The sequence below is a fragment of the Narcine bancroftii genome, chromosome 12 (genome assembly GCF_036971445.1).
Source record: "Narcine bancroftii isolate sNarBan1 chromosome 12, sNarBan1.hap1, whole genome shotgun sequence".
Classification (NCBI taxonomy): Eukaryota; Metazoa; Chordata; class Chondrichthyes; order Torpediniformes; family Narcinidae; genus Narcine; species Narcine bancroftii.
Genome location: NC_091480.1, coordinates 59441047 through 59468333, shown reverse-complemented (window position 1 = coordinate 59468333; position 27287 = coordinate 59441047). Strand labels below are relative to the sequence as shown.

Below are 27287 nucleotides of genomic sequence, written 5' to 3'. Positions count from 1 at the left end.
TGCAGTTTGACATGCAGAGTTTTGCCGCCAGCTTTCCAGACCTCTGGGGGGATTCCATCCATACCTGCTGCTTTGCCACTTTTCAGTTGTTCGATTGCCTTATATGTCTCATCCTGGGTGAGGACCTCATCCAGCTCTAGCCTTTGGGGCTGTTGAGGGAGCTGGAGCAGGGCGGAATCTTGGACTGAGCGGTTGGCACTGAAAAGAGATTGGAAGTGTTCTGACCATCGGTTGAGGATGGAGATCTTGTCGCTGAGGAGGACTTTGCCGTCTGAGCTGCGCAGCGACAACGAGATAGACAACAGACTCGCCAAGGCAAATAGCGCCTTTGGAAGACTACACAAAAGAGTCTGGAAAAACAACCAACTGAAAAACCTCACAAAGATAAGCGTATACAGAGCCGTTGTCATACCCACACTCCTGTTCGGCTCCGAATCATGGGACCTATACTGGCATCACCTACGGCTCCTAGAACACTTCCACCAGCGTTGTCTCCGCTCCATCCTCAACATTCATTGGAGCGCTTTCATCCCTAACGTCGAAGTACTCGAGATGGCAGAGGTCGACAGCATCGAGTCCACGCTGCTGAAGATCCAGCTGCGCTGGGTGGGTCACGTCTCCAGAATGGAGGACCATCGCCTTCCCAAGATCGTGTTATATGGCGAGCTCTCCACTTGCCACCGTGACAGAGGTGCACCAAAGAAAAGGTACAAGGACTGCCTAAAGAAATCTCTTGGTGCCTGCCACATTGACCACCGCCAGTGGGCTGATATCGCCTCAAACCGTGCATCTTGGCGCCTCACAGTTTGGCGGGCAGCAACCTCCTTTGAAGAAGACTGCAGACCCACCTCACTGACAAAAGGCAAAGGAGGAAAAACCCAACACCCAACCCCAACCAACCAATTTTCCCCTGCAACCGCTGCAACCGTGTCTGCCTGTCCCGCATTGGACTTGTCAGCCACAAACGAGCCTGCAGCTGACGTGGACATTTACCCCCTCCATAAATCTTCATCCGCAAAGCCAAGCCAAAGAAGAAGAAGAAAGAAAGAAGGGAGGTGTCAGAGGTTTCAAATATTGCAGTCAACAGGCAGGATTGCAAATTGACTTTAGGTATTTTGGATAGTGCATTGAAGACTTTGATCAAGAGCCCCTGTATTTTTGGACACTGATGAAACAAGTGATTAAGGTGCCGGGGAACCAGTTCACCGACCTTGTCCCGTTTCAGGGTAAATGGATTCCAGTCTCGATTTAGAAATGTGCACAACACCTTGAACTGAATGAGTCCCGAGCAAGCGCAGGAGGGTGGGTGGGGGGGGGGGGGGGGGGGAGCTGGGGAGGGTGGAGAACAAATTTTCTCAATCGCCTCTTCCCTCAGTTCCTGCTTCCAGTCCTTCCTCCCATTCTGACTTTATTTTGAAAAGTGATCGTCTTTGGACTGACAGCGTAGAGCAACACATTTTTGAAATTGTCCCTCTCTCTCCTGGGTTAACGGCTACTAGCTCTTCCCAGGGCTGTTTGGCAGGTAACGGAGGGAAGTTTGGGAAAGACTTTGAAATAAAATATCCAATCTGAAAGTAGCGAAGTAAGTGGGATGCAGGTAACCGAGAGGTGAAGGTGCTGAACAATCCGTCTGCATAAAGGTCTCGAGGACATTAGATACCTTTAGTTTGACATACATTAAAAAGGGGTTGGTAACTGATGGTGAGAATGTGATTGTTATTTCAGAGATTAACCCCCTCTCTCACCCCCTCTCTTCCCTTTCTCTCTCCCCCTGCTCCCTCCCCTCTCCACCCTTTTCCTTCCCTCTCTTCCCCCCTTCTGCCCACTGGATTGTTGGTTATGGGTAATGAAGAATACACCATGGTATCCAAAGACGACGATTTGCCAAATATCTCCTCCAGTTTACACCAGGAGAGCGCAGGGCAATGCACCCAGTCATTCACCTAGTGGAGGTGTGCTGCCCAGGAGAACTGGGAATTGAGAAGAGTGAGTCCTTCATTGACCTTACAATTTTGCAGTAATGCTTTATGAACCTTAGAGATGTCCCGTTCCAAATAAAGGAGGAAATTATTTGCTCCAGGGGTGTGAAAAAATATTTTGGAAGAAAGAAGGGAATAGTTTGAAACAAGTAATCTTGGTAGAATATCCATTTTAATTTATTCTACCCATTAGTCTCTGCAGATCTGATTTCACCTTGTCTGTAAGAAGGAAAACTATTTTTATGAGGGGTTGGGGAATGTACGTGATGTTTACATGCAGGTGCCCGAGACCTGATCAACTGAACTGAAAGGGCAGGACTTATTAAATGGCAGAGTTGCTGCGTTGGCAGGGTGACGTTCGCTCATTTGGAGATTCAGTTTATAACCTGAAAGAGAGCCGATGGCCTCTGGAATGGATGGTGGGAAGGGAGCGCTTCTCAGCCACTCTGTTACAAACAGCAGAAAGTCATCAGTGTATAGAAACCATTGAACATTACAGCACAGAAACAGGCCCCTTCAGCCCTTCTAGTCTGTGCCGAACCACTTTTTTTTGCCTCGTCCCACCGACCTGCACCCAATCCATACCCCTCCATAATCCTCCCATCCATGTACCTGTCCAAATTCCTCTTAAATGTTAAAACTGAGCCCACATTCACCACTTCAGCTGGCAGCTCGTTCCACACTCCCACCGCTCTCTGTGTGAAGAAGTTCCCCCTCACATTCTCCCTAAATTTTTCCCATGTCCTTTGGTTTGTAACTCACCGACCCTCAGTGGAAAAAGGCCACCTACATTTACTCTGTCTAACCCCCTCATAATTTTGTAGACCTCTTGTGGTGCGCTGAGGTAGCAGCGAGCAAGCACAAAACTCGAAAGACTGTACAACAGGCTTTATCTCAGTAAAGATCTGAACACCAGTTCAAGCCTTGGTGGCTCCCTGTGCGATTGGCTCAGGAGGGGCCAGCTCAGTCTATAATTCACGTCGGCTGATTGACAGCTGGCCAGGTGGAGCCAGCCCCTTAGGAGGTCTTCCTGCAGGTACAGAGATCACACCCTGCAGTCAGCTGGTGGTCATATCACCACACCTCTATCAAATCTCCCCTCATTCTTCTACGCTCCAGGGAATAAAGTCCTACCCTGTTTAACCTTTCCCTGTAACTCAGTTCCTGAAGTCCAGGCAACATCCTAGTAAAACTTCTCTGCCCTCTTTCTATCTTACTGATATCTTTCTTGTAGTTCGGTGACCAAACCTGCACACAATACTCCAAATTTGGCCACACCGATGTCTTATACAACTTCACCATAACATCCCAACTCCTGTACTTGATACTTTGATTTAGATGCCAAAAGCTCCCTTACCCTATGTGATGGTACAGATTCTATCACCAATGTGTATATGTACATATGTACAGATTGTAGTGTAGGATGACTGTGATTGGCTGAGAGTGTAGCCACACCTACTGGCAGGTCTTAAAGGATTGCTCCTAGCCAGACCAGGTCATTCTGGACTGGTCGACCTACATGTGATATGCTCCAGTCTTTTAGTTAATAAAAGCCTTGGTTTGGATCAACAAGTCTTTGGTTCTTTTGACGCGTTCTACAACAACCCTATCTACCTGTGACACCACTTCCCATGTAGGACAAGAGGCTTTTCAGAGATCACAGCTTCTGGGCACTTGGCTGACTGTAGAGAGCACGTTGAAAAGTGCCTGGATGTTAAAGGACAGATGGCGCTGTTTTATCAAAACCATACTGATCGTCAGCGAGGATCAGTTTGAAGCACAGCTGCGTCCCTCCTCCACTGACCCTGCCTGCTCTGGGTCAGCTGCTGTGACCAGTCGCAGCTGCTCCTCCCCCTGGATCTGCTCTGTCGGAAGGAAACGTGTTGTCGAAGTCTGTGTCCCTCTGTGTGTGTGGATCTTCCCCTGCACAGGCCTCTGCACATCCTTGGCCTACACTTATCTCTCCACATTGGCAGCCACGACGAGCCTCGGGACACGGGTCAGCTAGAAACTAAGCATGTTTCAACCCCACTGCTCCTCTTCTCTCTCCCCCCCCCCCTCTACCCCTCCCTCCTCCCCTTCTCTCCCCCTCCCCTTCTCTCCCACTCTCCTTCCTCTCCTCTCTCCCCTCTGCCTCCCTTTCTCTATCCCTTTCTCCCCCTCTCCCTCCCTCTCTCCTCTCTCCCCCTCCCTTCCCTCCCCCTCTCACTCTCCCCCTCTACCCCCTCTCTCTCTCCTCTCTTCCCCTCTACCCCCTCTTTCTTTCTCTCCTCTCTCCTCCCTCTCTCCCCTCTCTCCCCTCTCTCCCCCTCTCCCCTCTCTCAATCCCCTTCTCTCCTTCTCTCTCCCCCTTCTCTCCTTCTCTCTCCCCCTCCCTGCTTCCCACTCTCTCTCTCCCCCTCCCTGCTTCCCACTCTCTCTCTCCCCCTCCCTGCTTCCCACACTCTCTCTCCCCCTCCCTGCTTCCCACTCTCTCTCTCCCCCTCCCTGCTTCCCACTCTCTCTCTCCCCCCTACTCTATGAAGCCTCTTCGGCCCATGTGTCTGTTCCCAAATTGAACTCATTCCCAGCCCCTTTGACCCACATAGCCCAAGTCCCACCCATACTGGTCCCACCCATCTGTATTTGGCCCTACCCATGGATCCATCCAAATGATTCTAAAACATTGCAATAATCCCTGTGTCAACACCTCAGACAGACCATTCCATGAACCCACCACTCTCAGTGTAAAAACATTACTCATGCGATTGGTGTTGAATCTCTTCCCCCCTTCACCATAAACCTCTGGCCTGGTTACCGATGACCCTCCTCTGGGCAGAAGACTCTGTGTTCACCCGATTTATTCCTCTCCTGATCTTGTGCCCCCCTGTGAGATCACCTCCCATGCAATCCAAGGAACAAAGCCCCAGCCTATTAGGCCCGTAGCTCAGGCCCCCGAGTCATGACAACATCCTCATTAATCTGCTCTGCACCTTCTCCGACCGGCTCAACAACACCTTTACTGCAGCCTGGTGACCAAAACAGGATACATTCATCCTCTACAGCAACAATAGGACCTCCCAACATCTGCCCTCAGTTGTCTGATGAATGAAGGCCAGTATGCAGGAAGCCTCTTTAATCACCTTATCCATGTCACAACTGTATTCGAAGATCCCTCTGCTCTAGTGCACTCCCCCAGATCCCTCTGCTCTAGCGCACTCCCCCAAATCCCTGTGCTCCACCACACTCCCCCAGCTCCCTCTGCTCTACCGCATTCCCCCAAATCCCTTTGCTCCACCGCACCCCCCCAGCTCCCTCTGCTCCACCGCACTCCCCCAGACCACACTCCCCCAGATCCCTCTGCTCACTGCACTCCCCCAGACCACACTTCCCCAGATCCCTCTGCTCCACCGGTCTCCCCCAGATCCCTCTACTCCACTGCTCTCCCCAGATCCCTCTGCTCCACCGCTCTCCCCCAGACCTCTCTGCTCCACAACACTCGCCCAGATCCCTCTGCTCCACCACTCTCCCCAAGACCCCTCTGCTTCACTGCTCTCCCACAGATCCCTCTGCTCCACCGCTCTCCCCAGATCCCTCTGCTCCACCGCTCTCCCCCAGATCCCTCTACTCCACCGCTCTCCCCAGATCCCTCTGCTCCACCGCTCTCCCCCAGACCTCTCTGCTCCACAACTCTCGCCCAGATCCCTCTGCTCCACCGCTCTCCCCCAGACCTCTCTGCTCCACAACACTCGCCCAGATCCCTCTGCTCCACCACTCTTCCCAAGACCCCTCTGCTTCACTGCTCTCCCACAGATCCCTCTGCTCCACCACTCTCCCCAGATCCCTCTGCTCCACCGCTCTCCCCCAGATCCCTCTACTCCACCGCTCTCCCCAGATCCCTCTGCTCCACCGCTCTCCCCCAGACCTCTCTGCTCCACAACACTCGCCCAGATTCCTCTGCTCCACCACTCTTCCCAAGACCCCTCTGCTTCACTGCTCTCCCACAGATCCCTCTGCTCCACCGCTCTCCCCAGATCCCTCTGCTCCACCGCTCTCCCCCAGATCCCTCTACTCCACCGCTCTCCCCAGATCCCTCTGCTCCACCGCTCTCCCCCAGACCTCTCTGCTCCACAACACTCGCCCAGATCCCTCTGCTCCACCACTCTCCCCAAGACCCCTCTGCTTCACTGCTCTCCCACAGATCCCTCTGCTCCACCGCTCTCCCCAGATCCCTCTGCTCCACCGCTCTCCCCCAGATCCCTCTACTCCACCGCTCTCCCCAGATCCCTCTGCTCCACCGCTCTCCCCCAGACCTCTCTGCTCCACAACACTCGCCCAGATCCCTCTGCTCCACCACTCTCCCCAAGATCCCTCTGCTTCACTGCTCTCCCACAGATCCCTCTGCTCCACCGCTCTCCCCCAGACCTCTCTGCTCCACAACACTTGCCCAGATCCCTCTGCTTCACCGCTCTCCCCCAGATCCCTCTGCTCCACCACACTCCCCCAGACCCCTCTGCTCTACAAGAATCGTTAACCTTTTGATCATATCGTCAAACAACTCGATCAGTTTTATGAGACATGACCTCCAAGGTGCAAATCCGTGCTGATTCTCCTGAATCAGCCCCTGACCATCTCTGAATCTTCTTCCTCAGACTCTTCTCCTGTAACCTCCCAACCACAGACGTTGAGGTCCCCAGGTTTTCCCCTGAAGCTGTTCTTGGATAACCGTTCTCTGGCAACTCACCTGTACTGAACTCCCCCACCTCTCTCTCCTCCAGGGTCAACAGGGATCTGGTCAGGGACATTTCCTGACCAGTGCCGATGAATCCAACCATGTGGTACCTGATGGAGAGCGTACAGAGCAAGTACTCCCTGTCGGAGCGTCTGATCCGCACCATTGCTGTCCGCAGCCTGCCCCACGACACCGTGGAAGACCTGATCAGCAGGGTGAGAGAGGTTACGTGTCTGCCTCTGAGTGTCCGGAGTGTCTGGACATCTGTGCACATGGGATGTGTGAGGGATGGTGGAGAGAGACTGCGTGCGCGTTTGTGTGTGTACACGCGCTCTTCCCACCGCCAAGCGAGGTTCCGGTGTGAATGCAGGCCTGGAATCAGGCATCCACTGCATGGGTCGGTCTGTGTTTCACTGGGGTGCCTTGCGTTTGTTCACAGGGTGCAGACGTGAACTGCACACACGGGACCCTGAAACCACTGCACTGTGCCTGTATGATGTCGGACCCTGACTGTGTGGAACTGCTGTTGGAGAACGGAGCCGAGGTGAGGGGGACGGGGAGGGTGGGGGAGTGAGGGAGGGGAAGGGGGCATAAGGGAAGGGGGCATGAGGGAAGGGAAGGGGGAAAAGGAGGGGGGAGTGAGTGAGGGAGTGAAGGGGTAGGAGATACAAGTGGTGGGAGGAGTGAGGGAGGGGGCTGGGGGTTGTGTCAGTGGGGTGGGGGAGAGGGATGGGGAAAGGGGGAATGGATGCATGGGGAGAGGGTGGGGGTGCAGAGGAAGCATCCCAGAGGTAGGGGGAAGGGTGCGAGGGTGGGCACAACTCACCCCAGATGGTTTGTACCTTGCATTGAATTCATTGCACACCTCCCACCTCCTTCCCCTCCCTCCCCCTCCTCCTCCCTCTCTCCTCCTCCATTCTCCTCTCACCCCCTCCTCCATTCTCCTCTCACCCCCTCCTCCCCTCCATCCTCCTCACTCTCCCCTTCCTTCCTCTACCCCACCCTTTCTTTCTCTCCACCCACCCTCCTTCCTTGCTCCCCCTCCCTTTCCCTCTCCCACGCTCCCTTGCCCCCGTCTCCCCCGGGTTCCGAAGGTGGACGCTCGGGACGGTTATCACCGAGCTGCACTTCATTATGCGGCAGAGAAGGACCAGGCTTGCGTGGAGGTGTTGCTGGAATGGGGGGCAGACCCCGACGCTCTGGACGGGAACCTGGACTCGCCGCTGCACTGGGCGGCTTTCAAGGACAATGAGGTGTGCGTGCGGGCGCTGCTGGAAGGCGGCGCCAGCGTGGAGCCGCGGGACTACAACCGCGACACCCCACTCAGCTGGGCGGCATCTCGGGGCAACGTGGCGAGCGCCCGCGTCCTGCTGGAGTATGGCGCCGAGGTGCGTGTGTCTAACCTGAAGGGGCAGAGCCCCTGCTCCCGGGCTCAGGCGCTGATGGGCCGTGGTGTGTCTGGCCACAGGGAGGCAGCCTGCCTAGAGCTGCTGTCCAGGGCAGCTGGAGAGGCCGGCTCGCTGAAGGCACTCAGCAGGTATGCGGTGCGCCACACGCTAGGGGCCAGGCACCTCCCGCCAGCTGTCAACACCCTGCCCCTGCCCCGCTCACTCAAGGACTACCTACTGTTGACCAGCTGAAGACCACTCAACTCCTCTCTGCCTGCTGCCCCAGAGATGGAGGCAGTCCAGCCCTTCTCCACCTACTGCCCCGGGGCGGGGGACGGGGATGGACAAAGGCCATTCAGTGCTTCTCAGTCTGCTACCCCAAGGAGGCCGCTTGGCCCCTCTCTGCCTACTGTCCTGAGGACGGAGGTTGTTCAGCTCCTCTCCCCCTGCTGTCCTGGCCACTCAACCCCTCTCCAACTATTGCCCCCAAAACGGCTGTCACTCAGCCCTTCTCCAGGTGCTGCTCCGGGGATGGGGCCATTTGGCTCCTCTCTTCCTGCTACCCAGGGGAAGGAGGCTGCTCATCCCCTCTTCACCTTCTACCCTTGCTCTCCGCCTGTTACCCCAGGGAAAGGAACCATTCAGCCCCTTTTTGCCTGCTGCCCTAGGGAAGGAGACCATTACAGAAACGTGAGTGACGCATGGACAGGGTTGGCTGATGCTGGTACCGGATGTTTCAGAAAGTATCAGAATGGAGGTGAAAAAGAGAGAGGGGAAGTAGCTTTACTGGTCAGGCATAGTATTGTGGCTCTAGAAAGGAAGGAGGCTGCAGAGGGAGTGTCCACTGAGTCAGTGTGGGTGGAAGTCAGAAAGAGGAAGGGAACTATCACTGTGCTGGGAGTTGTCTATTAGACCCCCAGAGAGCCCTCAGGACAGAGAAGAACAAATAATAGGCAGAGTTTGGAATGGAGCAGAAATAACAGGGTTGTTGTTCTGGGAGACCTCAACTTCCCATATATTGACTGGAAGCTCCTGACAGCAAAAGGGATCAATACAGTGGCCTGTTACAGTGCTGTGTGTCTACATTTAAATTTTTTTAAATTTACATTTAAGATGAGGCAGAATTTGTCAGGGTGTCCAAGAAGGATTCCTGACACAGTAAGTGGGACCAGCTGACTGGAGGAGAGGCCATACTGGACTTTCCTGTTTTACTTCACACTGGATCTGGTGCTGGGTAATGAACCTGGTCAGGTGATGGACCTCTCAGTGGGGGAGTATTTTGGTGAGAGTGACCACAACCCCGAGCTCCAGCATAGCTATGGACAAGGCTAAAAGCAGACAAAATGGGAAAGTGTTTAATTGGGGAAGGGCTAATCTAGGAAACTAGCAAGAGTAAATTGTGAACCGATGTTCACGGGAGAACCCGAGGTAATGTGGAGGATGTTTGGGGACCACTTGCATGGGGTTCCGGAAGTTTATCCCACTGGGACAGGGAAAAGATGAGAGGAAATGGGAACCGTGGTTGACAAAACAGGTGAGGCAGCTCATCAAAGGAGTGAAGGAAGCAAACATTAGATATAGGAAGCAGAAAACAGGAGGGGCTCGGGAGAAGAATCTGGTAGCCAGGAAGGAACTTAAAGAACTTGGGAAAGTTAGAAGGGGGCATGAGAAGGCCTTGGGATGTGGGATTAAGGAGAACCCGAAAGCATTCTATGCTTCTGTGAAGAACCGAAGGATGACAAGAGTGAAGGTGGGGCCACTTTACGATTAAAGAGGCAACGTGTCTGAAGGTTGGAGAGGTCCAAGGTGAGGTCAGAATAAAACAAGCTTATGTGGTGGACATGTTAAAATTAAAAAAAAGGAAGTGCTGGATCTTTTTAAAAACATTTGGATTGAGGGGCTTTGATGAAGGACTTAAATTTGGTGGATATTTGGAGAAGGATCAATCCTATGGAGGATTTCTCTTTTTATTTGTCCCGACATGATTCATTTTCTAGAATAGAATTTTTTAGTTTCGGCACATTTACAAGGAAGAGTATTATAGGCGGAATATAAAAGTAGGGTTATATTGGATCATTCTTTATTATTTTTCTCTTGCGTAAGTTCAGAAGTGGTACATTCATCTTATAGATGGAGATTTAATACAATGTTGTTGAACATTGTTACTTTTGTTAAGGAACAGGTTACTTTGTTTTTGACTGAGAATGATAATTCTGTAGTTAGTCATTTTGTGTTATGGGATGCACTAAAAGCTTATTTAAGAGGGCAAATTATTAGTTATGAGAGTTAAGAAACAGTATATGGCAGAGAGTTTGGAATTGGAGAAGGAATTTCAGAAAGATGTGACAGAAGATTAAAAAAAAGTGGCTTTGGCTAATTTGAAATTACGTTATAATACATTGCAAACTTATCAATTTGAGTGTTTAATTAATCGATCTAAGCAACATTATTCTGAGTTGGGTGAGAGGGCACATAAAGTACTAGTGTGGCAGTTAAAGACGGAACAGGTTTCACAGACGATTAATGCTGTTAAAAAGAATTCAACAGTTACCTATAAATCTCAGGAAATCAATGACCAGTTTTATTCATTTTACAAAAAATTGTATACTTCTGAGGGGAAAAAGGATAGTGGTTCTATTGAATCTAAATTAACGTTAACAGCATTGGAAGAGAAGGATGTTATGGAATTGGAAGCTCAATTTACAGAATTTGAGATTAAGGAAGCTATGTTGGAGATGCCAAATGGGAAGTCACCAGGGTATGACGGATTTTCTGTGTAATTTTATACAATTTTTAATGAAGATTTATCTTCTGTGTTTGAGGAAGTATTACAACAAGTAACTGAAGAGCATGAGTTGCCGGAATCTTGTTTTGCCCTTTAATTACTGTGATTCCGAAACAAGATAGAGACTTGTTTTTTTTTTTTTTTAATTTTATTTTTCACACTATAAACCACATTGATCAAGATACATACATTTTCCTTTTCAAATATATACAGTGTCGTTTTCTCCCACCCTCCCTCTTCCCATCCCACCCTACCTACCTCCCATCCCATTCATTTAAAGTTCAGAATCTAAGATACATTAAACCCGTCAAACAATGTTGTCACTCAATAAAAATAAACAAGAAATTCCACTGAGTCAATTCTTTTCATTCCCTTCTCCTTCTGTCATTTTAGGTGGTAGATGTCCCCGGTAGGTTTTCTCTATTGTGTTTCATGTATGGCTCCCATATTTGTTCAAATATTGTAATATTATTTCTTAACTTATATGTTATTTTTTCTAATGGAATACATTTATTCATTTCTATATACCATTGTTGTATTCTCAAGTTATCTTCTAATTTCCAGGCTGACATAATACATTTTTTTGCTTCAGCTAGGGCTATCATAACAAATCTTTTTTGTGCACCATCCAAATCAAGTCCAAATTCTTTGTTTTTTATGTTACTTAGGAGGAAGATCTCTGGGTTTTTTGGTATATTGCTTTTTGTGATTTTATTTAATATCTGGTTTAGATCTTCCCAAAATTTTTTCACTTTCTCACATGTCCAGATTGCATGAATTGTTGTTCCCATTTCCTTTTTACAGCGAAAACATCTGTCAGATACTGTTGGGTCCCATTTATTTAACTTTTGAGGTGTAATATATAGCCTGTGTATCCAGTTATATTGTATCATACGTAACCTCGTATTTATTGTACTTCTCATAGTTCCTAAGCATAACTTCTCCCATGTTTCCTTCTTTATCTTTATGTTTAGATCTTGTTCCCATTTTTGTTTAGTTTTACCATTTGTTTCCTCATTCTCCTTTTCTTGCAGTTTAATATACATGTTTGTTATAAATTTTTTGATTATCATTGTGTATGTAATCACATATTCAAAATTACTTCCCTCTGGTAACCTCAGACTGCTTCCCAATTTGTCCTTCAAGTAGGATTTCAGTTGGTAGTATGCCAACACTGTATCGTGAGTTATATTATATTTATCCTTCATTTGTTCAAAGGATAATAATTTATTTCCTGAAAAGCAATTTTCTATTCTTTTGATCCCTTTTTTCTCCCATTCTCTAAAGCAAAGGTTATCTATTGTAAAAGGAATTAGCTGATTTTGCGTCAGTATTAGTTTTGGTAGTTGGTAATTTGTTTTATTCCTTTCTACATGAATCTTCTTCCAAATATTGAGCAGATGATGTAATACTGGAGAATTCCTACGTTGTACCAATTTTTCATCCCATTTATATAATATATGTTCGGGTTTCTTCTCCCCTATTTTATCTAGTTCTAATCTAGTCCAATCTGGCTTTTCCCTCGTTTGATAAAAATCTGATAGGTATCTTAATTGTGCGGCTCTATAATAATTTTTAAAGTTTGGCAGTTGTAAGCCTCCTTGTTTATACCATTCTGTTAATTTATCTAGTGCTATCCTCGGTTTCCCCCTTTCCATAAAAATTTCCTTATTATTTTCTTTAACTCCTTGAAGAATTTCTCCGTCAAGTGTATTGGCAATGCCTGAAATAGGTATTGTATCCTTGGGAAAATGTTCATTTTAATACAGTTTATCCTTCCTATTAGTGTTAGTGGTAAGTCTTTCCAATGCTCTCAGTCGTCCTGTAAATTTTTTCATTAGTGGATAATAATTGAGTTTATATAGATGGCCGAGGTTTTTATTTATTTGTATACCTAGGTATCGTATTGCTTGCATTTGCCATCTGAATGGTGATTCTTTCTTAAATTTTGAGAAATCCGCATTATTCATTGGCATTGCTTCGCTTTTATTTGCATTAATCTTGTATCCCGACACTTCTCCATATTCCTTCAATTTCTTATATCAATTTTTTATTGATATTTCTGGTTCTGTTAGGTATACTATAACGTCATCTGCAAATAAACTGATTTTATATTCCTTGTCTTTTATTTTTATCCCTTTTATTTTATTTTCTGTTCTTATCAATTCTGCTAGTGGTTCTATGGCTAACGTGAACAATAAGGGCGATAGTGGGCATCCCTGCCTTGTTGATCTGCTTAAGTTAAATTGTTTTGATATATATCCATTTACTGTCACTTTCGCCAATGGCCCCTTATATAATGCTTTAATCCAATTAATATATTTCTCTGGTAAACTGAATTTTTGTAATACTTTGAATAAATAATTCCATTCTACTCTGTCAAAGGCCTTCTCTGCATCTAAAGCAACAGCTACTGTTGGAGCTTTATTTCCTTCTACTGCATGAATTAAGTTAATAAATTTACAAATATTGTCTGTTGTTCGTCTTTTTTTAATAAATCCAGTTTGGTCTAGATTTACTATTTTAGGTACATAGTCGGCTAATCTGTTTGCTAATAGTTTAGCTATTATCTTATAATCTGTATTAAGTAAAGATATTGGTCTATATGATGCTGGTGCAAGTGGATCTTTACCTGTCTTTGGTATTACTGTAATTATTGCTGTTTTGCATGAATCTGGTAAGCTTTGTGTTTTATCAATCTGGTTGATTACTTCCAGGAGGGGAGGAATTAATAAATCTTTAAATGTTTTATAGAATTCTATTGGGAATCCATCCTCTCCTGGTGTTTTATTATTCAGTAGTTTTTTTATTATCTCTTGTATTTCTACTATTTCAAATGGTTCTGTTAATTTATTTTGTTCCTCTATTTGTAATTTCGGTAGTTAAATTTTAGCTAAAAATTCATCTATTTTGTCTTCTTTCCCTTCGTTTTCAGTTTGGTATAATTGTTCGTAGAATTCTCTGAAGTTTTCATTAATCTCCGTTGGATTATATGTAATTTGTTTGTCTTTTTTCATTGATGCCAATACCATTCTCTTAGTTTGTTCTGTCTTAAGCTGCCATGCTAGAATTTTGTGCGTTTTTTCTCCTAGTTCATAATATTTCTGTTTTGTCTTCATTATGTTCTTCTCCACCTTATATGTTTGTAGTGTTTTATATTTTATTTTTTATTTCCCAATTCTCTTCTTTTAGTTGTGTCTTCCTTCATTGCTAATTCTTTTTCTATATTTGCTATTTCCCTTTCCAACTGCTCTGTTTCCTGATTGTAGTCCTTCCTCATCTTGGTTACATAACTTATTATTTGCCCTCTGATGAACGCTTTCATTGCGTCCCATAGTATAAACTTATCTTTCACTGATTCCGTATTTATTTCAAAGTACATTTTAATTTGTCTTTCAATGAATTCTCTAAAATCCTGCCTTTTAAGTAGCATGGAGTTTAATCTCCATCTATACATTCTTGGAGGGATGTCCTCTAACTCTATTGTCAATATCAGGGGTGAGTGGTCCGATAATATTCTAGCTTTATATTCTGTTTTTCTTACTGTCTTGCATGCGAGCTGATAACAGGAATAGGTCTATTCTTGAGTATGTTTTATGTCTGCCCGAATAATATGAATATTCCTTTTCCTTTGGGTGTTGTTTCCTCCATATATCCAAAAGTTGCATTTCTTGCATCGATTTAATTATAAATTTGGTTACTTTGTTCTTTCCGTTAATTTTTTTTCCCAGTTTTATCCATGTTTGAATCCAAATTAAGGTTGAAATCCCCTCCTATTAGTATGTTCCCTTGCGTGTCTGCTATCTTCAAAAAGGTATCTTGCATAAATTTTTGATCTTCTTCGTTAGGTGAATATACATTGAGTAAATTCCAAAACTCCTAATATATCTGACATTTTATCATTACATATCTTCCTGCTGGTTCTATTATTTCCTCTTCTATTTTAATTGGTACATTTTTACTGATTAATATAGCTACTCCTCTAGCTTTTGAATTATATGACGCTGCTGTTACATGTCCTATCCAATCTCTCTTTAATTTCTTGTGCTCCATTTCAGTTAAATGTGTTTCTTGCACGAATGCTATATCAATTTTTTCTTTTTTCAGTAAATTTAGCAGTTTCTTCCTTTTGATTTGGTTATCTATTCCATTAATATTTAAAGTCATATAGTTCAACGTAGACATTTCATACTTTGTTTATCTTTCCTTTCTGTTTCCTCATCATCACCTTTCCTTCTTATCCATTTCTGCTTTCTTGTTTTGAACACTTTATAAGACAACATTTCTAAAACATCAAACATTTCCCTTATTCTCCTATCTAAAATTTCTTTAACCCCACTATCCCCTCCCCTTCCTGACTTGCCCTTTATCCCTTGTCGGGCAACCACATCTCCCCTCTCCATTTGGATTTGCGAATTCACTCAAGCGTCAACTGATTTCGCAGTGACCGTAACTCCACCCCACCCAGCTCCCCCCAGAAAAGATTTTAATATTCATATATAACAAAGGTCACTCTCTTAATTCCCTCCTTTCCCTTATTAATTCTTATCTATATATATTTTCTTTTAAATACGGATCCACACACACACACACACATATATATACACACACACATACATATATATATATATATATATATATATACACCCATATACACACATACATATAGTTCGTGGTCATTTTTGCTCTCATTACATGTCTTCATCTCTCTGTCTCTTTTGTAGTTGTTCTGCAAATTTTCGTGCTTCCTCCGGATCCAAGAATAGCCTGTTTTGCTGCCCTGGAATAACTATTTTAAGTACCGCTGGGTACTTTAGCATAAATTTATATCCTTTTTTCCATAGGATCGTTTTTGCTGTATTAAACTCCTTTCTCTTCTTCAGGAGTTCAAAACTTATGTCTGGATAGAAAAATTTTTTTTGACCTTTGTATTCCAGTGGCTTTTTGTCTTCTCTTATTTTCTTCATTGCTTTCTCCAATATATTTTCTCTTGTTGTATATCTTAGGAATTTTACTAAAATGGATCTTGGTTTTTGTTGTGGCTGTGGTTTAGGGGCTAATGTTCTATGTGCCCTTTCTATTTCCATTTCTTCCTGTAATTCTGGTCTTCCTAGGACCCTGGGGATCCAATCTTTTATAAATTCTCTCATATTCTTGCCTTCTTCATCTTCCTTAAGGCCCACTATCTTTATATTATTTCTTCTATTATAATTTTACATTATATCTATCTTCTAAGCTAACAGCTCTTGTGTCTCTTTAACTTTTTTATTAGATTCTTCTAATTTCTTTTTTAAGTCCTCTACTTCTATTTCTACGGCTGTTTCTCGTTCTTCCACCTTGTCCACTCTTTTTCCTATATCTGACATGACCATCTCTAATCTATTCATTTTTTCTTCTGTACTTTTAATTCTTCTTTTTATCTCACTAAATTCTTGTGATTGCCATTCTTTTACTGATTCCATATATTCTTTAAAAAAAAATATCCATAGTCTTGCCCTTCCCTTTTTCTTCCATTTCTCTGTGTTCTTCTTCTTCTTCTTCCTTTGGGTTGGTCATCTGTTGTTTCCTTGATTTCTTTTTACTCTCTTCTTTCTTGTTCTCGTTGTGTTCTATGTTCTCTTCTTGTTGCTGTGCTGTGGCTGTCATTCTCAGCTGTGGAGATCGACTCCTCAGCTGGTACCCCCTCCTGCCAGTGTTTTTTTTTGTCTTGCGCATTGCGCATGCGCGGTTGCGCACTTTTGCTTGGCTCCGCGAGCCATTTTTGTAGTCCCGAGCTCGGGACTTCGAATGACCTGAGGGAGCGTGCTTCTCTCTCTGCGGCGGGCCTCCTCGGACAGGTAAGGCCTTCACCTTCTTCTTCCGATGTCTTTTCTTCTTTTCTTCTTCCCGTTGCTTTCGACTTTTCTTTCTTCGCTGCCATTTTCTTCCCACCTTTACTTTCACTTTATTTTAATTTTTGTGTTTGTGCCTTTGTGTTTTCTTTGTTTTTTTTTAAACTTTTCCGGAGAGGGCTGGAGTTCCCCGACCGGCCACTACTCCATCACGTGACTCCTAGATAGAGACTTGTTGAAAGTGTCTTTGTATAGACCTATTTCTTTACTGAATGTAGATTATAAAATCATAGCGAAAGTTTTAGCAAATCGACTTGCCAAGTATTTACCTAAGTTAATACATATTGATCAAACAGGTTTTATTAAGAATAGAAATGCTTCAGATAATATTCTTTGATTAATTACTTTGGTCAATGCATATAGACAGCAGCCCAACCATCCAATGGTGGTTGCGCTTGACGCTGAAAAAGCTTTTGACAGGGTTGAATGGGATTTTTTATTTAAGGCGTTGGAAAAGTTTAAATTGCCCCTTTTTTTATTGGTTGGGTTAAAGCTTTATATACAAACCCAATTGCCAGGGTGGTGACAAATGGTCAAGTTTCATTACCGTTTAAATTGACACGTTTGACCTGACAAGGGTGTTCATTGTCACCAGCCCTGTTTGCATTGACAGGTTTGACCCGACAAGGGTGTTCATTGTCACCAGCCCTGTTTGCATTAGCTATTGAACCGTTAGCTCAAACAATAAGACAGAATGAACAGATAAGAGGGATGAGAGTTATGGATGGAGAGTATAAGATTAATATATTTTCAGATGAAGTTTTGATGTATTTAACAAGGTTAATTGGGATAGGAGTGAAATTTTGCCAGTTGGAGGAGATTATTCAGAATATAAAAATATTATTAAATTGAAATGGTCTGATAAAATTTAGTATTTAGGAATAATTGTTAATGTTATCAATCTTTATATAAGTTAAATTATGTTCCTTTATTAAAAAAGATTAAAGCAGATTTAATTAAGTGGAAAGATCTTCTGTTAACTTTAATGGGACGAGTTAATTGTATTAAGATGAATATTTTTCTTGGAATTCAATATTTATTTCAATCAATACCGTGTTCTCTTTCAAAGGGATTTTTTTCAGGATTTAAATAAAGCTATGAAAGAATTTTTATGGAAAGGTAAATCACTGTGGGTAGCATTATATAAACTCACTTGGAAGTATGCGTTAGGTGGGCTTCAATTACCCCATTTTCAAAATTATTATGAAGCAGCCCAGCTGAAGTCTATTAGTAGATTGATGGATTTGGACCAACCCCAAAGTTGGGCTAAAGTTGAGATGCATCAATTTATATTTCAATGGAATGTAAATTTGTTGTGGGAATATAATGTGCCGATATTAAAACATCTATTAAAGGTATGGATCAAAAGGTAAATTGTCAATTTTAACTCCATTATATAATAATCAGCTTATTCATTTTTCAATGTTTAATAATCATTTAAAGAGTTGGGACTCTAAAGATGTTACAGGATTGTTTTGTAGAAAGTTTCTTTCTTTTAATCAATTGAGTGTTTTGATATTGCCGAAAATTCTTTCTTTATTATCAACTTCAAGCTTTGGTGAAAGGTATGTAACATAACATAACAATTACAGCACGGAAACAGGCCATTAGGCCCTTCTAGTCCGCACCAAACCAAACACCCCTTTCTAGTCCCACCTCCCTGCACAATGCCCATAACCCTCCATCTTCTTCTCATCCATATACCTGTCCAACCTTTTCTTAAATAATACAATTGACTCCGCCGCCACTATTGTAGAGAGATGATTTTACCTGTATTGACAGAATTCGTATCTTTGATTTCTTCTATACCAAAAAGGGGTTATATTTCTGTTATGTACCAAGTATTACAAGACAACATGGATAAACCTGAATGGGAGAAGTCTAAGCTTAAATGGGAAAATGATTTAGCCTTTGTTTTTCCTGAAGACTATTGGGCAGATACATGTCATGATAGTATTACTAAATTGACAAATGTGTGGTATGGAATGGTTAATTATAACTTTTTACATCAGTTGTATTTAACCCCAGAGAAATTGGAAAAAATATGGTTTTCGTAATTCGGACTCTTGTTTTAGATGTGGTGGATATACTGTTTGGTCTTGTGTTTATGTACAATCATTTTGGCAAGAAATTAGGTTAATTTTGCAAATATTATATGACATTAAGTTACCATTAGATCTATCTATTTTTTAATGGGTTATTTGGTTCCTTTAAAGGGATTAGGGTTGGATAAATTTCAAATTGCATTTGTACGCTTAGGATTTTCTGTAGCTCGAAAATGTGTGGCAAGTACATGGAAAGATAACATAGTGATTAATATAATGTGATGGCAGAATGAACTGAAAGCTTGTATTGGTATGGAAAAAAATTACATATAATCTACATGATAATTATTCTTTTTTTGTTAATAAGTGGTTACCATATTTGGAATATATGCATTTAGATGTATTTTGATTTATTATATATTCTTAGTTTCTGTTTATATATTTTTGGCTCTCCTTAAGAGGGCTGCCTGATGGGGTGGGAGGGGACTTTTTGTCTGTTTTTCTTTTTTTTTAAATATGTATACTTAAATAAAATTGTCTTTATGCAATGTATGTTGTGTTATTACTAATGATCTTTCAAATAAAGTTTAAAAAAAACACATTTGGATAGGTCCCCAGGACTGGACGCGATACACCCCAGGTTGCTGTGGGAAGGGAGGGAAGAGAATGCTGGGGGTGTTGGCCATGATCTTTGCATCCTCCTTGGCCACAGGGGAGGTGCCGGAGGATTGGAGAATGGCAAATGTGGTCCCCTTGTTAAAGAAAGGTATCTGAGAGAATCCTGGGAATTATAGACCGGTGAGTCTTGCGTCAGCAGTGGCCAAACTGTTGGAGAGGATTCTGAAGGACAGGATTTATGAGCATTTGGAGAAGTCCAGTCCACTCAGGGATAGTCAGCCTGGCTTTGTGAAGGGAAGGTCATACCTCAGGAGCCTAATTGAGTTTTTTGAGGAGGTAACAAAAGAAATTGATGAGGGCAGGGCAGTAGATGTGGTGTATGTGGATTTTAGCAAGGCATTTGACAAGGTCCCCCATGAGAGTCTCGTTCAGAAAATCCTGAGGCATGGGGTTCACGGAGCCTTGGCTGTGTAGATATAGATTTGGTTTGCCTGTAGAAAGTAGAGAGTAGTAGTGGAAGGAAAGTATTCTGCCTGGAGGTCCGTGACTGGTGGAGTGACGCAGGGATCTGTTCTGGGGACCCCTGCTCTGTGATTTTTATAAATGGCCAGAACAAAGAATTAGAGGGATGGGTCAGTAAGTTTGTGGATGATACGAAGGTTCGAGGAGTTGTGGGTGGAGCTGAAAGTTGTTGAAGGTTACAATAGGATATAAACAGGATGCAGAGTTGGGCAGAAAAATGGTAGATGGAGATCAATCTGGATAATTGTGAGGTGATGCATTTTGGAAGGACAAACCAAGCTTGAGTACAGGGCTAATGGTTGGAGACTTAAGAGTGTGGACGAACAGAGGGGCCAAGGGGTTCAAATCCAGACATCCCTCAATGTTGCCGCACAGGGTTGATTGGATAGTTTAGAAGGCCTGTGAGATGCTAGGCTTCATTTGCAGCTCCATGAATCTCTGGTGAGACCCCACTTGGAGAATTGTGTTCCGTTCTGGCCTCCTCATTACAGGAAGGATGTGGAAGCAGTAGAGAGGGTGCAGAGGACGTTGCCTGGATTGGGAAACATGCGGCAAGGTTAGCAGAGCTGAGACGTTTCACTTTGGAGCGAAGGGTGAGAGGCAACTCGATAGAGGTCAACAAGTTTCTCAGCATCAATAGCGCCTGTTTTCAAGGATGACACTAGCAAACACCAGAAGACGTTTGTATAAGGGGAGGGTAGATGTCAGGAGTGAGGTTTTTTTAGGTGTGTGGAATGCCTTGCTAGGAGTAGTGCTGGAGGCTGGAACAATAGGGACACTTAGGCAGATGGATGGAAGAGGGTTTATGGATGTGAAGGAAGGGTTAGATTGTTGTGGAGCAGGTTTATGGAGGACATCATGGGCTGTAGGGCCTGTATTGTAATGCTCCATGTTCAGCCCCTCTCCACCTGTTACCCCGAGGAAGCAGCAGGCCATTCATCCCCTCTGTGTATGCTATCCCCAGGACAAGGAACATTCAGTCGCTCTCCACACTGGGGCAGGCCATTTGGGCCCTCTTCAGCCTATTACCCAGGTCAGGAGGCCATTCAGCCCCTCTATGGCCTGAACCTGACTGGAGGCCATTCAGTTCCTCTCCAACCTACTACCCAGGGAAGGATGCCATTCAGCCTTCTCCATTTGTGTACTTCAGCAGCAGGATGCTGTTTCCATGTTGATTGGGAAGGTGTGTGTGCAAACATGTGCTCACTGTTAATTTGACTTTACACAAAGCTTTTATATGACGTTTAATCACTGCCATTAAATGTGGAGATGTCAGTGTCCGTTGTGATATTCCTCACTTCCCTGGGCAGATAACTTTGGACCCAACTCAGAAGATTCCAAATATCTCCGCCGCTTATAAAATTCCCTCCAGATGGGAAGGAGTTGGCCATCCGGCCCATTGAGCCTGCTCTCCCACTCGGTGAGACCATGGCTGATCAGGGAGAAACAGATTCTCCTCATCTCCATCCTGAATCTACTCCCCCAAACCTTGAGGCTCCGTCCCCTCGTTCTGGTCTGTTCCCTTCATCATTTTATGTCTCTAAAAGACCCCCCTCATCCTCTAAACTCCACTGAGTACAGTCCCAAACAAATTGATCTCCCCACAGGCTCACCCCCTCATCTCTGGACCAACCTGGTGAACCCCCTCTGCACCACCTCCACAGTCAGTCTAGCCTTTCTCCAGTGAGAAGACCAGAACCGCACCCAGTACTCCACGTGCGGCCTCACCAGGACCCTGTCCAGCTGCAGCAGAACCTCCCTGCTCTGAAATCCCATCCCTCCAGCAATGATTTGCCTTCCTGATCGCCTGCTGCACCTGCAAACCAATCTTTTGTGATGCATGCACAAACCCTCCCAAAGTTCTTCCACGCGGCAGCTGGCTGGAATCACTTGGTCTTCCATTTTTCCTTCCAAAGTGGATACCCTCACATTGACCAAGGGTGCTCCATCTGCCAGACCCCTGCCCACTCTCCTCATCCTCTGCACAGTTTGCTTTCCATTCAGATCACCCCTCAGCCAAGCTATATTGCACAAAATAGGCTGTTTGGCCCACCATCTGTCCTGACCCATGGGCACCCATCCGTTAATCCCACCTCCCACCGCTGGTCCGCACACTTCCTAAACACTGTCAATAACCCTGCTTCTCCCCCCATCCCCAGCAGTATGGTCCAGGTTCTCACCACTCTCAGGGTAGGAGGGGTGGTAGGGAGAAAGCCCTCCTTCACATCCCCTCTCAATCTCTTCTCCCTCACGCAAAATTAGTCCTTGGGTTCAATCCACCTCTGATCTGTGGGATCTTCCCTGATTTACACCCCTCAATTTTATACACCTCTTTTTTACATGCAACATTCCAGACTGGGGACAGGCCCTTCAGCCCGCATATCTGTACTAAACACGATGCCCAAATTGAGCTCAGTCCCAGCCCCTGATCCGTTCCCTCCCCTTCCTGCATGTGTATGTGTCTGTCCAGAAACCTCCCAACCACCACTGACCTACCTGCTTCCCCTTCCAGACACCCACCACTCTCACTTGCCCCACTCATTCCACCCGCGCCCCCCCCCCCCCTTTAAACACACCATCCAGTGTGTGATGTTTTCACCCTGGGAAACCATTCGGACTGTCCACCCTATCTCTACCCCTCATCAGTTTACAAACCTCCATCAGGTCTCCCCTCAGCCTCCGTTGCCCCAGAGAACCCAACCCAGGTTTGTCCCACCTCTCCCCGTGACCCATCCCCTCCAATCCAGGCCACATCCTGGGGAACTTCTCCCGTGCCCTTTCCAAAGCCTCCATATCCTTCCTGTGATGGGGCGACCAGAACTGCACACAGTGTTCCAAGTGTGGCCCAAACAAAGATTTACCTCGCGGTAACGTGACCTTCTTGCTTTTCTACTTAGGAACCTGCCCCGTGAACCACAGCGTCCCACTCCCCCTCATCACCACCCTCACCTGCTTGTGTGGCCACCTTCAGGGAGCGATGGGGCTGGACCCCCAAATCCCCCGCACATCAACGTTACCACAGTGAAGGTATTAAAATGAGGAAAAAAACGAGAGACTGCGGGAAAATGTTTAATGGATTCACGTCACCATCACCCGTGTCGTCAAGTGGCCATCCTCCCAAGGGTGCCCCTACTGGGTGAGGGAAGGGGGGAGTGAGAAGGTGGGGGGGAGAGGAGAGAGGTAGGCATCGTTGGGAGAGAAAGAGGGTGGGGTGGTGAGGGAGGTGTGGAAAAGAGAGGGTTGGGGAAGAGAGAGTTAGAGGTAAGGGAGGGGTTGGAAAGGGGGGTGGTGAGGGAGTCGTGGGTGGGGAAGAGAGGGGGACAGGGAAGTGAGAAAGGGAAGAGGGTGCAGAGGGATGGAGGTGGGGAGAGAGGCAGAGTTAGGGGAGACAGGGAATTAGGCTGGGGAAAGGAGGGGATTGGGGAGAGAGGGGGCAGAGAAGGGGAAGCACCTTCACTCAATGCCCCTTGGGTGTGGAGGCTCTCTCCCTCACTGCCCCACAAACCAGTGAGACGTGGCAGTGAAAGGCAATTGCTCCCTCAGCCCAGGCCACAGGCAGGAGAGCCACTCAACTAAGGTCGGCAGGTGCAGAGCCAGACTGAGGACGCACGTGCTCAAGTGTCGCCTGCTCCGAGATGTCAACGGACACTTTGTACTTGGCGAGGACTTTGAGGATTGGACGGAGCCTCAACCACCACTGGTCCCTGGGAAGGCGGTGTCTGTAGGGGGCAGCAAGGGGAGGAGGGGGAGAGAGAGAGGAGGGGGAGAGAGAGAGAGGAGAGGGGGAGAGAGAGAGAGGAGGGGGGGAGAGAGAGAGAGGAGGGGGAGAGAGAGAGAGGAGGGGGAGAGAGAGAGAGGAGGGGGAGAGAGAGAGAGGAGGGGGAGAGAGAGAGAGGAGGGGGAGAGAGAGGAGGGGGAGAGAGAGAGAGGAGGGGGAGAGAGAGGAGGGGGAGAGAGAGGAGGGGGAGAGAGAGGAGGGGGGAGAAAGAGGAGGGGGAGAGAGAGAGGAGGGGGAGAGAGAGGAAGGGGAGAGAGAGGAGGGGGGGGAGAGAGGAGGTGGAGAGAGATGAGAGGGGGAGAGGGAAGAGAGATGAGAGGGGGAGAGAGATGAGAGGGGAAGAGAGATGAGAGGGGAAGAGAGATGAGAGGGGAAGAGAGATGAGAGGGGAAGAGAGATGAGAGGGGAAGAGAGATGAGAGGGGAAGAGAGATGAGAGGGGAAGAGAGATGAGAGGGGAAGAGAGATGAGAGGGGAAGAGAGTTTGTAACTGCAACGATTAACCAACTGATGCAGTGTGGCATTTACAAGGAACGCTCCCTCCAGCGTCTCGCTGCCCCCTCCTCTCACTCCCCCTCCCTCTCTCTAGTGTTCCACTACCTCCCCCTCCTCTCCCCTCTGCCCTCCCTCCCCACAACCACCCCTCAACCCCGACACTGGGTTCCCACTCACTCCAGGTCGATGCGGTTCCGGAGCTCAAGAATGGGTTGGACCAGGACACTCCTCTTCCTCATCCCCAGCAGGCAAACTGACTCGGGTGTGTTGGCAAAAATACGACCTGGGTTGGGGAGGAGATTGGTGAGAGGTAGTGGGGCAACATTGTTGCTCTCGGAGGGGTGGGGGGAGGGGACGGTGAGGAAGGAGGGAGGGGGCGGTGGGGAGGGATTGGTGTGGAGGGATGGATGGGTGGTGAAGAAAGAGGAGGAGGCAGTGTGGAAGGAGTGAGGGGCAGTGAGGAGGGAGCAGGAGGGAGTGAGTGGTGGTGAAGAGGGTGTAGAGGGAGTGAGGGGCAGTGAGGAGGAAGAGACGGTGTGGAGGGAGTGAGGGGCGGTGAGGAGGGAGCGATGTGGAGGGATGAGGTGGCGATGTGGATTGAGTGCGTGGCGGTGAGAAGGGGGCAGTGTGGAGGGTGTGAGGGGCAGTGAGAATGGAGGAGGTGTGGAGGGAATGAGAGGCAGTGAGAAGGGGGGCAGGAGGGAGTGAGGGGCGGTGAGGAGGGAGTGGGAGTGAGGAGGGAGTGGGAGTGAGGAGGGAGTGGGGGTGAGGAGGGAGTGGGGGTGAGGGGAGTGAGGAGCGAGTGAGGGGAGTGAGGAGCGAGTGAGGGGGGTGAGGAGCGAGTGAGGGGGGTGAGGAGCGAGTGAGGGGGGTGAGGAGCGAGTGAGGGGGGTGAGGAGCGAGTGAGGGGGGTGAGGAGCGAGTGAGGGGGGTGAGGAGCGAGTGAGGGGGGTGAGGAGCGAGTGAGGGGGGTGAGGAGCGAGTGAGGGGGGTGAGGAGCGAGTGAGGGGGTGAGGAGCGAGTGAGGGGGTGAGGAGCGAGTGAGGGGGGTGAGGAGCGAGTGAGGGGGGTGAGGAGCGAGTGAGGGGGTGAGGAGCGAGTGAGGGGGGTGAGGAGCGAGTGAGGGGGTGAGGAGCGAGTGAGGGGGTGAGGAGCGAGTGAGGGGGTGAGGAGCGAGTGAGGGGGTGAGGAGCGAGTGAGGGGGTGAGGAGCGAGTGAGGGGGTGAGGAGCGAGTGAGGGGGTGAGGAGCGAGTGAGGGGGTGAGGAGCGAGTGAGGGGGTGAGGAGCGAGTGAGGGGGTGAGGAGCGAGTGAGGGGGTGAGGAGCGAGTGAGGGGGTGAGGAGTGAGTGAGGGGCAGTGAGGAGGGATTGGTGTGGAGGGAGGAGGCAGCGGTGAGGAGGGAGCAGTGTGGAGGGAGGAGGAGGTGGTATGGAGTGAGTGAGGTGCGATGAGGAGGGAGGGGTGTGGCGGGAATGAGGGGCAATGAGGAGGGAATGAGGGGCAGTGAAGAGGGAGTGTTGTGGAGGGAGGGAAGGGACAGTGAGGAGGGAGGGGTGGTGAGGGGAAGTGACCCTCATGAGAGGGCAGCGAGGTTGTACGGCAGACATGGACACCAGTAGCCGGCTCCTCACCGTGACGGTAAGCTGCCTTCAGGGCTGTGGAGAACCACTGAACAGCCTTAGCTCCCAGCTTGGTGCCGAAATTCCGGTCGAACGGACTGGGACTTCCCCCCTGCGGGACAAAAACAGCGATCGGTTCAATGGTGATGTAGGTAATTGCATACAACATGGGGCAGCAAGTGACCACTCAGCCCAATAACCCTTCTTCCCGATGCTGGCCAATTGGCCTGACGAGTCTGCTGCCTCATTCAGTGAGATCACAGCTGATCCACTGACCCACCCATTAATTCCCAAACTGTTCAAAAATCTACCTGTGTCTACAATACATTTAATGAGGCAGCCCCTTCTGCTTCCTCGGGCAGAGAATCCCACAGATTCTCTGTCCTGAATCTACTCCCCAAATCTTGAGGCTCCATCCCCTCGTTCTAGTCTAATCTCCCTGTAGAAACAACCTTCCTGCTTCTATCTGATCTGTTCCCTTCATCATTTTATGTCTCTGTAAGACCCCACTCATCCTTCTAAACCCCAGAGTACAGACTCAATTTTACCTCACAAACTCACCCCTCATCTCCGAAACTGACCTGGTGAACCCACTCTGCACCACCTCCACAGCCAGTATATCCTTTCTGACAGGATGAACGGTGGGGCGTGTTGTGGAACAGAGAGACCTCGGGGTACGGGGACTGACACAGTAAACAGTGGGGAGTGTGATCGAACAGAGACCTCGGGGTATGGGGACTGACACAGTAAACAGTGGGGAGTGTGATCGAACAGAGAGACCTCGGGGTACGGGCATTAACACAGTGAATGGTGGGGAGTGTGGTCAAACAGAGAGACCTTGGGGTACGGGGATTGACACGGTGAATGGTGGGGAGTGTGGTCGAACAGAGAGACCTCAGTGTACAGGGAATGACACAGTGAATGGTGGGGAGTATGGTCGAACAGAGACACCCCAGGGTACAGGGACTGACAGTGAATGGTGGGGAGTGTGGTCAAACAGAGAAAGCTTGGGGTACAGGGACTGACACGGTGAATGGTGGGGAGTGTGGTCGAACAGAGACACCCCAGGGTACAGGGACTGACAGTGAATGGTGGGGAGTGTGGTCAAACAGAGAAAGCTTGGGGTACAGGGACTGACACGGTGAATGGTGGGGAGTGTTGTAGAGACTTTGGGGTACAGGGACTAACACAGTGAATGGTGGTTGAACAAAGACACCTCGGGGCACTGGGACTGACACGGTGAATGGTGACGCACGCACGCACGCACGGCCTCATGCGCAGTCAGGCAGACACAGAGACATGCTCAGTTTCACTGGCACGCACGCACGCACAGCTATTCTCACAATCTTGCACGCACCCTTAGACGGACACAGATGCTCTCTCACACAATCATTCTCACACACTCAGATGGACTCTCACGGACACTCACACACAATCTTGCACACACACTTAGGTG

General features: G+C 47.2%; 3 protein-coding genes across 6 annotated transcripts in view; 2 read left to right on the top strand and 1 right to left on the bottom strand.

Annotated features, from left to right (window-relative positions):
• Positions 1-3740: 3740 nt before the first annotated feature.
• Positions 3741-8331, top strand: asb8 (ankyrin repeat and SOCS box containing 8). Its single transcript, XM_069906163.1, has 4 exons — positions 3741-3978; positions 6737-6905; positions 7130-7234; positions 7785-8331. Exons 2-4 carry the CDS (start codon positions 6780-6782, stop codon positions 8328-8330), a joined length of 777 nt encoding a protein of 258 aa, XP_069762264.1. The 5' UTR covers positions 3741-3978; positions 6737-6779; the 3' UTR covers position 8331.
• On the top strand, positions 4921-6500 carry LOC138746636 (proline-rich protein 36-like). The gene is made up of 2 exons (XM_069904925.1): positions 4921-4990; positions 5158-6500. Exons 1-2 carry the CDS (start codon positions 4921-4923, stop codon positions 6498-6500), a joined length of 1413 nt encoding a protein of 470 aa, XP_069761026.1.
• A 14664-nt stretch (positions 8332-22995) lies between the features above and the next one.
• Positions 22996-27287, bottom strand: part of LOC138747174 (ATP-dependent 6-phosphofructokinase, muscle type-like) — a 36737-nt gene continuing 32445 nt past the window's right edge. For all 4 annotated transcript variants that reach the window (XM_069906157.1, XM_069906160.1, XM_069906159.1 and 1 more), the window contains 3 exons: positions 25844-25943; positions 24389-24494; positions 22996-23658 (listed from right to left, as the gene is read on the bottom strand). In XM_069906157.1, coding sequence (XP_069762258.1) covers positions 23508-23658; positions 24389-24494; positions 25844-25943 — 357 coding nt within the window. In that variant the 3' untranslated portion in view covers positions 22996-23507. The remainder of the gene's footprint in view (positions 23659-24388; positions 24495-25843; positions 25944-27287) is intronic.